At 45.2% G+C, this 17,477-nt stretch overlaps 1 protein-coding gene across 1 annotated transcript in view; it reads left to right on the top strand.

The window, feature by feature from the left end:
* LOC121530693 (phosphatidate cytidylyltransferase 1-like) overlaps positions 1 to 17,477 on the top strand; it is a 78,363-nt gene that overhangs the window by 29,593 nt on the left and 31,293 nt on the right. The window contains exons 2-4 of the mRNA XM_041835848.2: positions 2,465 to 2,622; positions 7,148 to 7,244; positions 7,832 to 7,929. Of these exons, the coding sequence (XP_041691782.2) occupies positions 2,465 to 2,622; positions 7,148 to 7,244; positions 7,832 to 7,929 (353 nt within the window). The remainder of the gene's footprint in view (positions 1 to 2,464; positions 2,623 to 7,147; positions 7,245 to 7,831; positions 7,930 to 17,477) is intronic.

The following is a 17,477-nucleotide window of genomic DNA, read 5'->3' as shown; positions in this document are numbered from 1 at the left end:
CTATGGCCTGCCATACCACACTGAGGTAAGATGGTTAAGCCGAGGTGCTGTGCTGAGGCGTTTCTTTGATTTACGAGAAGAAATTGAACAGTTCATGGAAGAAAAGGGCAAACCAGTGTTAGAATTTCATTCCGCAGAATGGATGCCGGACCTTGCATTTATGGTGGATGTTACAGAGCACCTGAATAACTTGAACAAACAGCTGCAAGGGCGCAACAAAGTTGTCACGCAGTATTATGACAGCATACGTTCTTTCAAGTTGAAGCTGTCATTGTGGGAGACGCAACTTGCCGGTGGTGATGCAGCTCACTTCCCCTGTCTGAAAAATGTGTGCGCGACCCAACATGTGGCAGACATGAAGCGGTTCAAAGATAAAATAACTGGATTGTTACGGGAGTTTGAGCAATGCTTTCAGATTTATGTTTATATGTTTTTATGTTGATGTGCTATTGTTTTTAATTGATTTTATTTTATTTGTATATTTAACCTATTCTTGACTCTGTGGTTCTTGCACTTGTTTGGGGAACAGGATTTCATTATTTTTATCTACATTTCTGCCTGAGAAATGACACCCTGATATAGTTCTGTGATCTGTGATATACTTCTGTGAATCACTGAGGCATTGTGTGTTTGTGTGTTCTTTGTCCTCAGAACTTTCAAATAACTTGAGGTGTTTTATGATTAATAGTGATGTTGTGCTTTTGGACACTGTCCTCAGGCTCCAGCTTTATGTTTATATGTTTTTATGTTGATGTGCTATTGTTTTTAATTGATTTTATTTTATTTGTATATTTAACCTATTCTTGACTCTGTGGTTCTTGCACTTGTTTGGGGAACAGGATTTCATTATTTGTATCTACATTTCTGCCTGAGAAATGACACCCTGATATAGTTCTGTGATCTGTGAAACAGTTCTGTTAATCACTGAGGCATTGTGTGTTTGTGTGTTCTTTTTCTTTAGAATTTTCAAATAAACTTGATGTGTTTTATGATTAATAGTGATGTTGTGCTTGTACTATTTTGGACACACTCCTCAGGCTCCAGCTTTATGTTGTATGTTGATCGTATTAAAACAAAGAAAACAATCTGAAGTTGTTGTTTTTAAGTTATATATACCATGATTTTTCCGGTCCGGCCCACTTGGGAATAGATTTTCCTCCATGTGGCCCCTGAGCTAAAATTAGTTTGACACCCCTGCTTTAAGGGTTTCAGTGACTTCATTAGCTGTGGTTGCTGATGCGTATATGGTTGAATCATCAGCATACATGGACACACATGCTTTGTTTAATGGCAGTGGCATTAACAGCAGGGATCTAGACAGCCACAAACCCGGGACAATCTGTGGTTCAAGCCACAATGGCTAACCGCGTTGCATGCTGCGTTCAAGCCCTCAAGAAACCCCGCTAGCTTGATAGGCAGCTAGCTAGCAGCTAGGCTAGCTGCAACGCCAAATAGCTCCTCAGACCCGGCAACTGATGCCAACTGCGTCGAGGGATCCAAATTAAAAAGTTGACTACTAAAGAAACTTTCCAATACACTTTCAAAACGATAAAGTTTCCAAAACAACAAACCGAGCTCTTCATTGTTCAACAGCAAGTGACGATGATAGAGTTCTTTTTAAGGAAATTAGTCAATTGAAATTAATTCACTAGGCCCTAATCTATGGATTTCACATGACTGGGCAGGGGTGCAGCCATGGGTGGGCCTGGGAGGGCATAAGCCCACCCACTGGAGAGCCAGGCCCAGCCAATCAGAATGTATTTTCCTCCACAAAAGGGCTTTAGTACAGACATAAATACTCCTCAGTTTCATCAGCTGTCCGGGTGGCTGGTCTCAGACGATCCCACAGGTGAAGAAGCCGGATGTGGAGGTCCTGGGCTGGAGTGGTTACACATGGTCTGTGGTTTTGAGGCCGGTTGGACGTACTGCCAAATTCTCTAAAACAACGGCTTATGGTAGAGAAATGAACATTAAATTCTCTGGCAACAGCTCTGGTGGACATTCCTGCAGTCAGAATGCCAATTGCACACTCCCTCATAACTTGAGACATCTGCGCAATTGTGTTGTGTGACAAAACTGCTAATTTTAGAGTGGCCTTTTATTGTCCCCCAGCACAAGGTGCACCTATGTAATGATAATGCTGTTTAATCAGCTTCTTGATATGCCACACCTGTCAGGTGAATAGATTATCTTGGCAAAGGAGAAATGCTCACTAACAGGGATGTAAACTAATTTGTGAATCAATTGGAAATAAATACGCTTTTTGTGCGTATGGAACATTTCTAGGATCATTTTATTTCAGCTCATGAAACATGGGACAAACACTTTTATATGTTGCGTTTTATATTTTTGTTCAGTGTAGCATCTCGTTGTTGGTTTTCTTTGTGCTGACACACTAGTATTCCAGTCTAACGCTCTCCATCTCGTGTGTGTGTGTGTGTGTGTGTGTGTGTGTGTGTGTTAGGAAGCAGATGGAGGGGACAGACTGGGTCTGCCAGGTGAGGCTGGAGGAGAGGGAGACGGAGACAGTGAGTCTAAAGCAGACACCCCAGAAGTTCCTCCCTCCACAGCAGACAACACTCCACACTTCCTCAACAAGGCTGTGGAGGGCCTCAACCCCAGGTAACACACACACACTTCAATGTCTCAACATCCTCAAAGGAAGCCAGGCTATTTCAGAAGCGGGAATCTGCTTTAAAACCCCCCTAAGGTCGATGTCCATGCCCCTGTGGAAATCTAATTAGCATAATACATAAATCCCCAAGCTAGAGAAACAGTATGTGTTTTTATCTGCATTGGATGAGTCTCAATCCACTGCATCCGTCTGTGTCGCACTTCTGCATCTGGTGAACGGTGACAGAGGTGTTTGTCAGACCATGAGACATCCCGAAAATCGGTCTTCTCACAAAATCGTCTGTAGCGTCCGAACGGTTTGGCCTACAAACTAATATGACCCCTCTATGGAAATATGAGACGCTCACAAACACGATGGTGTTCTCCGTCTTGGTCTCCGACTCCCACAAGCATCTTGGGACTCGTCTGAAGTCGGTACATCCGATCTGCCAACTTCTGTCTGTAGCGTCTGAACCGTTTGGGCTACAAACTAATATGACCCCTCTGTGGAAAGGTGAGACTCTCATGAACACCTACATGTAGGTCGGTTTGCTCTAGGATGCCCACAGGCCTCACAAGATTCGTCTGAAGGTCCCCCGGTACCAGTCGAAAAAATGAATGGAAGTATATATGGAGACTGTTTAGTGCCAAAAATAAGGGGTTAAATACATGTAAAAAAAAATAAAAAAAAATATATATATATATACACTGCTCAAAAAAATAAAGGGAACACTAAAATAACACATCCTAGATCTGAATGAATGAAATAATCTTATTAAATACTTTTTACTTTACATAGTTGAATGTGCTGACAACAAAATCACATTCAACTATGTAAAGTGGTTACCCAAATTGTAAAGTGGTTATCCCACTGGCTATAGGGTGAACGCACCAATTTGTGAGTCGCTCTGGCTAAGAGCGTCTGCTAAATGACGTTAATGTGCCCTTGAGCAAGGCACTTAACCCTAATTGCTCCTGTAAGTCGCTCTGGATAAGAGCGTCTGCTAAATGACTAAAATGTAAAATGTAAATGTAAAAATTATCAATGGAAATCAAATTTATCAACCCATGGAGGTTTGGATTTGGAGTCACCCTCAAAATTAAAGTGGAAAACCACACTACAGGCTGATCCAACTTTGATGTAATGTCCTTAAAACAAGTCAAAATGAGGCTCAGTAGTGTGTGTGGCCTCCACGTGCCTGTATGACCTCCCTACAACGCCTGGGCATGCTCCTGATGAGGTGGCGGATGGTCTCCTGAGGGATCTCCTCCCAGACCTGGACTAAAGCATCCGCCAACTCCTGGACAGTCTGTGGTGCAACGTGGCGTTGGTGGATGGAGCGAGACATGATGTCCCAGATGTGCTCAATTGGATTAAGGTCTGGGCAACGGGCGGGCCAGTCCATAGCATCAATGCCTTCCTCTTGCAGGAACTGCTGACACACTCCAGCCACATGAGGTCTAGCATTGTCTTGCATTAGGAGGAACCCAGGGCCAACCGCACCAGCATATGGTCTCACAAGGGGTCTGAGGATCTCATCTCGGTACCTAATGGCAGTCAGGCTACCTCTGGCGAGCACATGGAGGGCTGTGCGGCCCCCAAATAAATGCCACCCCACACCATGACTGACCCACCGCCAAACCGGTCATGCTGGAGGATGTTGCAGGCAGCAGAACGTTCTCCACGGTGTCTCCAGACTCTGTCACGTCTGTCACATGTGCTCAGTGTGAACCTGCTTTCATCTGTGAAGAGCACAGGGCGCCAGTGGCGAATTTGCCAATCTTGGTGTTCTCTGGCAAATGCCAAACGTCCTGCACGGTGTTGGGCTGTAAGCACAACCCCCACCTGTGGACGTCGGGCCCTCATACCACCCTCATGGAGTCTGTTTCTGATCATTTGAGCAGACACATGCACATTTGTGGCCTGCTGGAGGTCATTTTGCAGGGCTCTGGCAGTGCTCCTCCTGCTCCTCCTTGCACAAAGGCGGAGGTAGCAGTCCTGCTGCTGGGTTGTTGCCCTCCTACGGCCTCCTCCACGTCTCCTGATGTACTGGCCTGTCTCCTGGTAGCGCCTCCATGCTCTGGACACTACGCTGACAGACACAGCAAACCTTCTTGCCACAGCTCGCATTGATGTGCCATCCTGGATGAGCTGCACTACCTGAGCCACTTGTGTGGGTTGTAGACTCCGTCTCATGCTACCACTAGAGTGAAAGCACCGCCAGCATTCAAAAGTGACCAAAACACCAGCCAGGAAGCATAGGAACTGAGAAGTGGTCTGTGGTCACCACCTGCAAAACCAGTCCTTTATTGGGGGTGTCTTGCTAATTGCCTATAATTTCCACCTGTTGTCTATTCCATTTGCACAACAGCATGTGAAATGTATTGTCAATCAGTGCTGCTTCCTAAGTGGACAGTTTGATTTCACAGAAGTGTGATTGACTTGGAGTTACATTGTGTTGTTTAAGTGTTCCCTTTTTATTTTTTTGAGCAGTGTGTGTGTGTGTGTGTGTGTGTGTGTGTATATATGTGTGTGTGTGTGTGTATGTGTGTATATATATATATATATATATATATATATATAACAGTGGGGGAAAAAAGTATTTAGTCAGCCACCAATTGTGCAAGTTCTCCCACTTAAAAAGATGAGAGAGGCCTGTAATTTTCATCATAGGTACATGTCAACTATGACAGACAAAATGAGAGAAAAAAATTCCAGAAAATCACATTGTAGGATTTTTTATGAATTTATTTGCAAATTATGGTGGAAAATAAGTAGTTGGTCAATAACAAAAGTTTCTCAATACTTTGTTATATACCCCTTGTTGGCAATGACACAGGTCAAACGTTTTCTGTAAGTCTTCACAAGGTTTTCACACACTGTTGCTGGTATTTTGGCCCATTCCTCCATGCAGATCTCCTCTAGAGCAGTGATGTTTTGGGGCTGTCGCTGGGCAACACGGACTTTCAACTCCCCTCCAAAGATTTTCTATGGGGTTGAGATCTGGAGACTGGCTAGGCCACTCCAGGACCTTGAAATGCTTCTTACGAAGCCACTCCTTCGTTGCCCGGGAGGTGTGTTTGGGATCATTGTCATGCTAAAAGACCCAGCCACGTTTCATCTTCAATGCCCTTGCTGATGGAAGGAGGTTTTCACTCAAAATCTCACGATACATGGCCCCATTCATTCTTTCCTTTACACGGATCAGTCGTCCTGGTCCCTTTGCAGAAAAACAGCCCCAAAGCATGAAGTTTCCACCCCCATGCTTCACAGTAGGTATGGTGTTCTTTGGATGCAACTCAGCATTCTTTGTCCTCCAAACACGATGAGTTGAGTTTTTACCAAAAAGTTATATTTTGGTTTCATCTGACCATATGACATTCTCCCAATCCTCTTTTGGATCATCCAAATGCACTCTAGCAAACTTCAGACGGGCCTGGACATGTACTGGCTTAAGCAGGGGGACACGTCTGGCAATGCAGGATTTGAGTCCCTGGCGGAGTAGTGTGTTACTGATGGTAGGCTTTGTTACTTTGGTCCCAGCTCTCTGCAGGTCATTCACTAGGTCCCCCCGTGTGGTTCTGGGATTTTTGCTCACCGTTCTTGTGATCATTTTGACCCCACGGGGTGAGATCTTGCGTGGAGCCCCAGATCGAGGGGAGATTATCAGTGGTCTTGTATGTCTTCCATTTCCTAATAATTGCTCCCACAGTTGATTTCTTCAAACCAAGCTGCTTACCTATTGCAGATTCAGTCTTCCCAGCCTGGTGCAGGTCTACAATTTTGTTTCTGGTGTCCTTTGACAGCTCTTTGGTCTTGACCATAGTGGACTTTGGAGTGTGACTGTTTGAGGTTGTGGACAGGTGTCTTTTATACTGATAACAAGTTCAAACAGGTGCCATTAATACAGGTAACGAGTGGAGGACAGAGGAGCCTCTTAAAGAAGAAGTTACAGGTCTGTGAGAGCCAGAAATCTTGCTTGTTTGTAGGTGACCAAATACTTATTTTCCACCATAATTTGCAAATAAATTCATTAAAAATCCTACAATGTGATTTTCTGGATTTTTTTTTCTCAATTTGTCTGTCATAGTTGACATGTACGTATGATGAAAATGACAGGCCTCTCTCATCTTTTTAAGTGGAAGAACTTGCACAATTGGTGGCTGACTAAATACTTTTTTTCCCCACTGTATATATATACACACACAAACGTTTCCTGATCTTTCTTATATCTCTCAGATATGTTGTTCCATGTAGTGAATCTGTTATGCAATGTGTTTGTATGGGCTAATATTAGTAAGGCCAAATAAAATGTTTCATCAAATAATTTTTATATATTTATTTTTTTATACTTCAAGGGGTCTTAAAATTCAAAAGCAAATAGTTGACGTGTACCTATGATGAAAATTACAGGCCTCTCTCATCTTTTTAAGTGGGAGAACTTGCACAATTGGTGGCTGACTAAATACTTTTTTCCCCCCACTGTATCTGTGTGTATTGATGTCTGTGTGTATCGATGTGTGTGTTTTTCAGATGGAAGAACTGGTGGATCCGAGGGGTTCTGTCTCTGGCCATGATATCAGGATTCTTTATGATCATCTACCTGGGACCCATCATGCTCATATTAGTGGTACGTGGCATCATAACATCTTTACGTTTACATTTTAGTCATTTAGCAGACACTGTTATCCAGAGCGACTTACAGTTAGTGAGTGCATACATTTTCATACTGGCCCCCCGTGGCTGTTCATATTAGTGGTACGTGGCTTCACTCTGATTGTGAACCATATTTTGCTAAAATTCCTTGTTTTACCCCCCGGAAAAACCAGTTGAAGTATTTCAGATTGGAAGACCCCCCCCCCTTCCCTCCGTTTATTCCCTACTGATTCTAGAGTCCACCAACCGCGATTTCTGAAAAAACCCAAGTCACTTTCACCAACCATCCCTCAGTGGTAACTCCTCCATGTGATTCTCTCCTCCTTGGTAGGTGATGACCAGTGGTAACTCCATGTGATTCTCTCCTCCTTGGTAGGTGATGACCAGTGGTAACTCCATGTGATTCTCTCCTCCTTGGTAGGTGATGACCAGTGGTAACTCATCCATGTGATTCTCTCCTCCTTGGTAGGTGATGACCAGTGGTAACTCCATGTGATTCTTTCCTCCTTGGTAGGTGATGACCAGTGGTAACTCCTCCATGTCATTCTCTTTCCTTGGTAGGTGATGACCATCCAGATCAAGTGTTTTCAGGAGATCATAGATATCGGCTACAGGGTCTACCATTCCTACGAGCTGCCCTGGTTCAGGACACTCAGCTGGTGAGGACATTGTATCTAAACTGACAAATAATATAAATGCAACATGCAACAATTTACTGAGTTACAGTTCATATAAGGAAATCCGTCAATGAGGCCCTAATCTATAGATTTCACATGACTGGAAATACAGATATGCATCTGTTGGTTACAGATACCTTAAAAGAAAGGTAGGGGCGTGGATCAGAAAACCAGTCAGTATCTGGTGTGATCACCATTTGCCTCATGCAGTGCGACACATCTACTTCGCATAGAGTTGATCAGGCTGTTGATTGTGGCCTGTGGAATGCTGTCCCAATCCTCTTCAATGGCTGTGCGAAGTTGCTGGATATTGGCGGGAACTGGAACACGCTGTCGATCCAGAGCATCCCAAACATGCTCAATGGGTGACATGCCTGGTGAGTATGCAGGCCATGGAAGAACTGGGACATTTTAAGCTTCAAGGAACTGTGTACAGATCCTTGCGACATGGGGCCGTGCATTATCATGCTGAAACATGAGGTGATGGCGGCGGATTAATGGCACGACAATGGGCCTCAGGATCTCGTCACGGTATCGCTGTGCATTCAAATTGCCATTGATAAAATGCAATTGTGTTCGTTATCCGTAGCTGATGCCTGCCCATACCATAACCCCACCGCCAACATAGGGCACTCTGTTCACAACGTTGATAATCAGCAAACCGCTCGCCCACACAACGCCATAGATGCTGTCTGCCATCTGCCCGGTACAGTTGAAACTGGGATTCATCCGTGAAGGGCACACTTCTCCAACGTGCCAGTGGCCATCGAAGGTGAGCATTTGCCCACTGAAGTGGGTTACGACGCCGATCTGCAGTCAGGTCAAGGTGAGGACGACGAGCGCGCAGATGAGCTTCTCTGAGACCGTTTCTGACAGTTTGTGCAGACGTTCTTCGGTTATGAAAACCCACAGTTTCATCAGCTGTCCGGGTGGCTAGTCGCAGGTGAAGAAGCCGGATGTGGAGGTCCTGGGCTGGCGTGGTTACACGTGGTCTGCGGTTGTGAGACTGGTTGGACGTACTGGCAAATTCTCTAAAATGACGTTGGAGGCGGCTTATGGTAAAATAGAGAAATTAACATTCAATTCTCTGGCAACAGCTTTGGTGGACATTCCTGCAGTCAGCATGCCAATTGCACGCTCCCTCAAAACTTGAGACATCTGTGGCGTTGGCAGTGTTGTGTGACGAAACTGCACATGTTAGAGGAGGCCTCTCCTCTCTTCACTGACATTTTCAATCTCTCCCTGACCGAGTCTGTAATACCAACATGTTTCAAGCAGACCACCATAGTCCCTGTGCCCAAGAAAGCGAAGGTAACCTGCCTAAATGACTACTGCCCCGTAGCACTCACGTCTGTAGCCATGAAGTGCTTTGAAAGGCTGGTCATGGCTCACATCAACACCATCATCCTGGAAACCCTAGACCCGCTCCAATTTGCATACCGCCCCAACAGATCCACAGAGGACGCAATCTCAATCGCACTCCACAATGCCCTTTCCCACCTGGACAAAAGGAACACCTATGTGAGAATGCTGTTCGTTGACTACAGCTCAGCGTTCAACACCATAGTGCCCATAAAGCTCATCACTAAGCTAAGGACCCTGGGACTAAACACCTCCCTGTGCAACTGGATCCTGGACTTCCTGACGGGCTGCCCCCAGGTGGTAAGGGTAGGCAACAACACATCTGCCACCCTGATCCTCAACACTGGGGCCCCTCAGGGGTGCGTGCTTAGTCCCCTCCTGTACTTCCTGTTCACCCATGACTGTGTGGCCAAACACAACTCAACACCATCATTAAGTTTGCTGACGACACAACAGTGGTAGGCCTGATCATCGACAACGATGAGACAGCCTATAGGGAGGAGGTCAGAGACCTGGCAGTGTGGTGCCAGGACAACAACCTCTCCCTCAACGTGACCAAGACAAAGGAGATGATTGTGGACCACAGGAAAATGAGGGCCGAACAGGCCCCCATTAACATAGACGGGCTGCAGTGGAGCGGGTCGAGTGTTTCAAGTTCTTTGGTGTCCACATCACCAACAAACTATCATGGTCCAAACACACCAAGACAGTCGTGAAGAGGGCATGACAACACCTTTTCCCCCTCAGGAGACTGAAAAGATTTGGCATGGGTCCCCAGATCCTCAAAAAGTTATACAGCTGCACCATCGAGAGCATCCTGACCGGTTGCATCACCGCCTGGTATGTCAACTGCTTGGCCTCCGACCGTAAGGCGCTACAGAGGGTAGTGCGTATGTTACACCCCTGAAAAAGGGGAGAAATAATCACGAACGTGACGCAGTTATGTTTCCTCACTGACAAATTTAGTGTAATGATTTTACAAAAATACCACATTTTACAGAACAACAGATCTACAGGAACCAGAGTTTTGTAGGGTACAAAGCTTATTCAAGTCACAACAGCATAAACTGTAATTCACTAAAACATATACAAATGTTTCAATATAACTGTCAAACACAAAGTAGCTTTAGCTCAGTAACCCATAACTACATTTATCAACCATGTCAACAAAGTATTCGAAACACATTATACAAATAACCCCAAATATATTATTAACAACGCACATATTCATTCACAATTAGCATAAAATGGCAGCTACTCTCAGTACGAAGCTATATCGCTGCAACCAAGCAGATTACAGTCACACACGCACCTAATAACTCTCTTCAACTTAACTCTAACTTACTCAAGATGTTACTAACACATACCTTAAACTCTCTTCACAGGTTAGCAAGTTATTACATTCAAATTAACTCGTTTTATATCAATAACGTACCTGAAAAAGGGGAGAAATAATCACGAACGTGACGCAGTTATGTTTCCTCACTGACAAATTTAGTGTAATGAGAAAAAGACCGCGATTTCCCCAGGAAGTTGGGTGGAGACCAGAGCAATCGATCTCAGGCTCATAGATTAAGAGCATTTAGTAGATCACAGATTAACACTTTTACCCTTAAATTAGGCACCACAAAATAAAGTTGTCAATATAACGTTTACACCTTCCTCTTACAATGATTTACCCTTTTACACTTGACGGATTTTAAACACATTTATGCATTTTATCAATCTCTATGAACTAGTACTGGATGCATTCTCTTTTTAACCTTAGATATTTTAAGATCCTTACATACCATGAACTTACTAATACTTTTTAGTGTATAACAGGCTATGAATATGTCCTTTAACCTGTCACACTCTCCCCGACAAAATAAATGTTGTCCCAACATTACCAACATTATCTTCTTAAACAGTCTATAAGCACTGGACGTAGAAAATCCTCTTCTGTAAGCTAGTCCTTGAGCAGAGGTCAAAGTTCACAGTTCAAATAGAACCAAGAAGTTATATTCACAGTCCATATCTGTTGACCAGCTGTATAAACAGTCCATAAGCAGTCTTTTCTCATACTATTGTCAACAGTCCATCAGTTTTAATGATCTATATGCATAGTCTGCTAATTGTCTTGTGAAAGTCTGTGAAATCAGTCAGTAGTCCATGGTCAAACATGTCAACTCTGTCTGTGGCCTCAAGTTTGCTGAAGTCCATACATGTAGGGTGGCTGAAGGTAATATCCCTGTAGTGATGGCAGCCATGGAACCAGTCCTGGTGCAGGGTAGACAGGGAACAACTGTGGCTGTGGCTGGATACTGTAGCAGGAAGGGATACCAAGCTGATCATAGGTGATACGTCTTGGAGGGTGTCTCTCTCTTTGTGGCAGCTGGTAAGCTGGTTCCTCCGGTTCAGCAGCAGCAGTTAATGAAGGAAAGGCACTTAGTGGACGATCATCCAGCACATTTTCAGCAGGCAAGTTCATCTCCTCAGCAGGCAGTTCTTTAACTGTTGTTTTCTCCTCCAGCTGATTTTCAACAAGCGGCTGTGCTGGTAGCATATCAGGAACTGGCACCGCAACTGTTTGTTTCACTGGTGGGGGCCTGTTTTCCGACTCTCTCGCTGGTTCAGCATACCTCTCTCAGGCACTGTAGGAAATGTGGGGACCTGTAGCGGCTCATGATGAAGGTCATATTCATCCCCGCTGTCTTCATCAGAATCTAGAGGCTGTGATCCAGGCTGATGTCTCTTTTTCTTACTTTTGTCATCTTTAGTCATTTCTGGTTGTCTCTCAAAAGGTAAGTAGTCACAGGACATGAGCAGGTTTCTGTGCAGGACCCTGGAGCGTCCCCTACCCTTTTCTGGTCTCAACTCATAAATCGGCAGGTCTGAACCCATTTGTCTCACTACTGTGTGAATTTGATCTTCCCAATAGTTACGGAGTTTGCCTGGTCCTCCTCTTGGTGTCAGGTTTTTAATCAGAACTCGCTCGCCAGGCTGTAGCACTGAACTCCTAACTTTAGTGTCATAGTACTTCTTACTTCTTTCAGCAGCTTTCTGAGCATTTTCTTTTGCAATGGCGTATGCTTCTTCCATTCCTCGTTTCCAGTTCTCCACGTAGTCTCGCTGGTTACTGGAACCTGCCTCTGTGCACAATCCAAAGAACATATCAACTGGAAGCCTGGGTGATCTCCCAAACAGAAGATAAAATGGTGAATAGCCAGTCACTTCGCAACGGGTGCAGTTATAGGCATAAACCAGTTTGTTTAGAGACTCCTTCCAGTTTGACTTTTGTGTCTCAGTTAGTGTCTTTAGCATTTGCAACAATGTTCTGTTCATTCGTTCCACTTGACCGTTCCCCATCGGGTGGTAGGGTGTTGTTCTGGACCCCGCCATGCCACTGAGTTTCTTTAACTGATGGAACAACTGATTTTCGAATTCTCCCCCTTGGTCATGATGGATGCGGGAGGGGAACCCAAACTTCAGGGCAAAGTCATTGAAGATGAGATTTGCAGCAGTTTTTCCTGACTTTGATGTGGTGGCGTAGGCTTGAGTGTAACGTGTAAAATGATCAACAATCACGAGGATGTACTCATATCCCCCTTTGCATCTGTCGAGATGGAGGAAATCTATACATACCAGTTCAAATGGCTGTGTTGTCACAATGTTTGTCAGAGGAGCTCTTGTTTCATGGCCTGGCTTTTTCTGCTTGACACAGCTACAAGTTTTAGTCACATAGTGCTCGATGTCAGATTGCATATAAGGCCAGAAGAAGCGGTCACGTACTAGTGATACAGTGCGGTCAGTACCTTGGTGTCCCATGTTATTGTGCAACTCTTCCATCACTTTACCTTTGTACTGCTCTGGTAGAACTAACTGCTTGCGGGCTGTAGTGATTCTGTAAAGAATACCATCACTGTCGATTGTCAATTTGTCCCATTCTCTGAATAGGCATTTTGTCTTTGGACTGAATTCCTTTTGCTCTTTAACTGGCGGTTTGGAACCAGACAGCTTGAAATCGAGCACAGGACGGATGACCGGATCAGACTCTTGTGCCTCTCTTATCCCCTCTTTTGGGATCGAGCTGATTGTTGCTGTAGTTGTCTCACCTTCAGCTGATACTGACATAGATGCAGCTGAAATTGACCAAGGCACAAAAGGCTCTTTCTGTACCTCTACTGCTTGTATAGTGGCGGCAATGGTGTCTGGTGGAAGCTCCTCAGAACATTCTCTCATCAGTGACTCTACATCCAGTGGCATCCTCGACAAAGCATCTGCATCACCGTTCTCTCTGCCTGGCCTGTACTTTATTGTAAAGTGGAAATCAGCCAATTCTGCAACCCACCTGGAAGTGGTTGCGTTCAGTTTTGCAGTAGACAGAATGTAGCTCAGCGGGTTGTTATCACTGTATACAGTGAAGGTCGGAGCATAGTACAAATAATCATGGAACTTATCAGTGATTGCCCATTTTAGAGCTAGAAATTCTAGCTTGCCAGAGTGGTAGTGATAGTTCTTCTCAGCTGCTGTTAAGGTTCGAGAGCCATAAGCAATGACCCTAAGCTTCCCATCTTGCTCTTGATAAAGAACTGCTCCCAAGCCTTGGTGTGACGCATCAGTGTGTACAACAAATGGCTGAGTGAAGTCAGGGAAACCTAAGACTGGTGGGTGAAGCAGACACTCAATCAGCTGTTCAAGTGCCTGTTGATGCTGGTCAGTCCACAGGATTGGCTTGTTTGAGGGCACCACATGACTTACTTTCTTTGTTTTTGCTTTCCGTGGGTGGTCAGGTAATTTCTCTGAATCTGCTTTCAGGAGGTCATACAGACAGCTGGCCCTCCTAGAAAAGTCTTTGATGTACTGTCTGTAGTAAGTGAGTAAACCAAGCATTTTTTCTGAGCTGGCCCACAGTCTGTGGTCTGATCTCTTTCAATGCTCTTACTGCTTCAAAATCGGCTGGGTCAACTTTGCTGCCGTCTGCAGACACTATTCTGCCCAAATAACGGACCTGGGGTTTAAAGAGATCACACTTACTTGGCTTGAGTTTGATGCCATACTCTCTGAGACGCTGCAAAACCTTTTGCACATCATTCACATGGCTGTCGAAAGTTTTACTGAAAACTAGCGTGTCGTCCAGATAAGGAATGCAGATGTTGTCCCGGAGCCCTTCCAAACATTCCTCCATACAACGCTGAAAAGCTGCAGGAGCGTTCATGAGGCCGAATGGCATACGTATCCACTCATAGAGTCCCCATGGGGTCACAAATGCTGTCAGTGATCTGCTTTCTTCAGAGATGAACCCTTGGTGATATGCTTTTCCCTGATCTAAAAGGGAGAACCAGGAATTACCACCTAAACTGTCCATGATGTCCTGGACCCGAGGGATGGGCTGGCGGTCGGGATGTGTCTTTCTGTTCAGGTCTCTGTAATCTATACACAACCGGAGGGTCCCGTCCTTCTTCCTAACGCACACGACAGGTGAAGAATATGAAGAGTTTGACTTCCTAACCCAACCCTGGGCTATGAGGTCATGAAGGTAACCCTTCATCTCCTGATACAGTGGCCTGGGCACTGACATGTATGTGCGCTTGACTGGTTCAGAGTCCTTTAGAGAAATAGTCATTTTCAATCGTTCAATGCAGCCAATGTCATTGTCTGATCTGGAGAAGGAGTGACACTCTTCTCTAAGCATTTTCCTAACAACCTCTCTCTGTTCTTCGGTTAGGTGACTTAAACCTACTGGTGGATCCCACTGTTCAGTAGCAGTACATGGAGTTTGAACACTAGTGTGATTCACTGTGGCTGGGGTGACAGCTTTTTCAAAGACTTGGGCAGGTAACACAGTCATAATGGTTTGTACTGTACCGATTATGGTGCGTCCTAGCAGGGCAATGTCGTGGTCAGTGGGGTTAGAGACATCAAGCATGACAACTGGAAAAACACCTTTCTTAACTCTGACTAGTGTGTCAAAGAACTCAAGTTCATCTGGCCACTGCGGGTTCAGGTCTGGCTGGAAAAGCATTGTCATGTCATCTTTGAAAGGCTGGGAAGCTACCCGGCACTCAATCTGAATGCTACTGTGTTTTGGTACAGCAACCTTCTCTTTCTTGGTCTTCACTGCGTATTCATCTGTCTGTTCTGCGCTAACAGCCTGTATAAAAGCCCTCACCTTATTTCTTTTGAGGCTTGGGAAAGCTTTTTTCACTGTACTGTACCGTTTAGTCTTTTCGGTCATTGTCAGGATGTGCTCAATAACATTGAAACCTATGATGGGATGAGATAGGTGACAGCCTTTCATTACCAGCACTGGGATGATCAGTTCCTTCGTTTGGTCAGTTTCAGAGGCTAGCCGAAAAGTTGTTTCAATCCATCCCAGGTACGGCATTTCAGTCCCATTTGCTGCCGTCAATCTTAGATCATCAGGTGAGTCCAGAATTTCTGAAACATCCCTCAGCCTTGCGTTTGGGAGAGATTCCGCTTTCCATCGTTCATCAATGACCGATACCTGAGAGCCTGTGTCCCATAGAGCTTGGAGGTGGTGGCGATTCAGGTGACACTCAACAAGGCACTGTCTACCGACTAGCGAGGTGACCTTATGGGGGTGGCAACCTTGAGCTAGGGATGGTAAAGAGTGGGCATTTTCTTCTGTACAGGAAAGCTTTTCACAGGTAGAGTCCATTTTCAGGTGAGTGCATTTTTCCTTATGTTTAGTCCAATGTTGGTTTTGACATCCTTTGGAACAGTACAGTGTCTCTTTACATGATGAACATTGTTTCAGGTTCTCAAATGAATCTTCTCTGGCACAATTTGCACATTTCTGGGACTTTTTGGTAGCTACGGTTAACACTTGTCCCTCAGCGGTAACCCTTCCCCGTTTAAAGGGGCCTCTTTGGATGGTCTGACTCCCCGGATTTTACATCCAGCTTGAAAATGTTCCCCACTCCCACATCGGAAGCAGTGTGTGCAGCGTGCATCTGTTCTGGCCTGCTGGCAGACAAAACACCTCCTTGGAGCTTGAGCAGAGCGGTTGGTATACAGGTTAGGTGCATATTGATACTGCGCAGGGTCAGGTGCTTGGGGCTGACTGTAGTTGCTGTAATACTGCTGCTGGGAAACAGGTGGCTGGGGGTCCCTATCTGGCCTCCTAACTGGAAGTGGGGCATGGGCATAAGGCGATGACTGAAACATAGGCTGCTGTAATGTCTCCTTAATCTGAGCAATCTCTGCACTGAGACCTTTTAGGGAAGCTACACCTGTCTTAAGTTCAGCTAACTCTGTTAACAGTTCTGCGGGTATCTTAGCTTTGGCTTCCTTCACAGGACACTTTGCAGATGGCGTATCTTCTAACTGAACTACACTTACAGTTGTAGCAGGCTGTGGGGCATTAAAACGCTTTTTGTTTCGTCTTTCTATCTCATTAGCACAAGCAATGTTAAGCTTCTCTAGCAAAACCTCATCTGATGTTTCGCTATCAAGCAGGAGAGGCTGCATGTCTATCCTGATACTGTCACTCTGGAGACCTGTAAGGACTGTGTGTAAACACATGCGCTGGACTAGAGCAGGGTCATACTTAAGCCCTGATTCTGACTCCTGGGACGCAAATAGTACTTTCTGCCTCAAATCTAAGACGCGCATCAGGAAGCTTTGAGGGGTCTCCTTGCTATGCTGTGCTTCTGAAGCTAGCTGTTTGTAAAGCTCTGTTGCACTCTTCTCTTGGAAGTGGGAACGCAGGATGCATCTAAGTGTGGGAAGAGTTAGCTGGGGTTTACCTTCCAAGTAGCTGCGTAGCTGTGAGCCTGGAGAAATAGCCCTGATTACTGCGTCTACTATTTCTACCTCAGGATAGCCTCTGTTAAGTCCATTCTCAATCTGATGGGCAAGGCTGGAAAAAGTCAGTTTATCTTTCTGGCCCGGTTCACCTATCTGACCAGAAATTTTTTAACTCTTTGCGCCAGTATGAGCCGGGCTGTGCACTGGGTGAGAGCTGCATGCTCCTCTGAAGATGGGCAGGGGGTTGGGGCTGGCGCAGAGAATCACTGGCTTGGTCTGCAGTACTCTGCTCAGTTCCCACCCCTTGTTGTGGGGTTACAGTTCTCAGTCCCTCTATTCTGTGATGTGTTCTGGCTGTTTCAATATCATGGTCAGTTTGCCCTGTCTTGCTATCTATGCCACTGATCATCTCTGTC

The sequence above is a fragment of the Coregonus clupeaformis genome, chromosome 18 (assembly GCF_020615455.1).
Source record: "Coregonus clupeaformis isolate EN_2021a chromosome 18, ASM2061545v1, whole genome shotgun sequence".
In the NCBI taxonomy this organism is placed as follows: Eukaryota; Metazoa; Chordata; class Actinopteri; order Salmoniformes; family Salmonidae; genus Coregonus; species Coregonus clupeaformis.
Note: the sequence above shows the minus strand (reverse complement) of the source record. Positions and strands in the feature narration are given on the sequence as shown.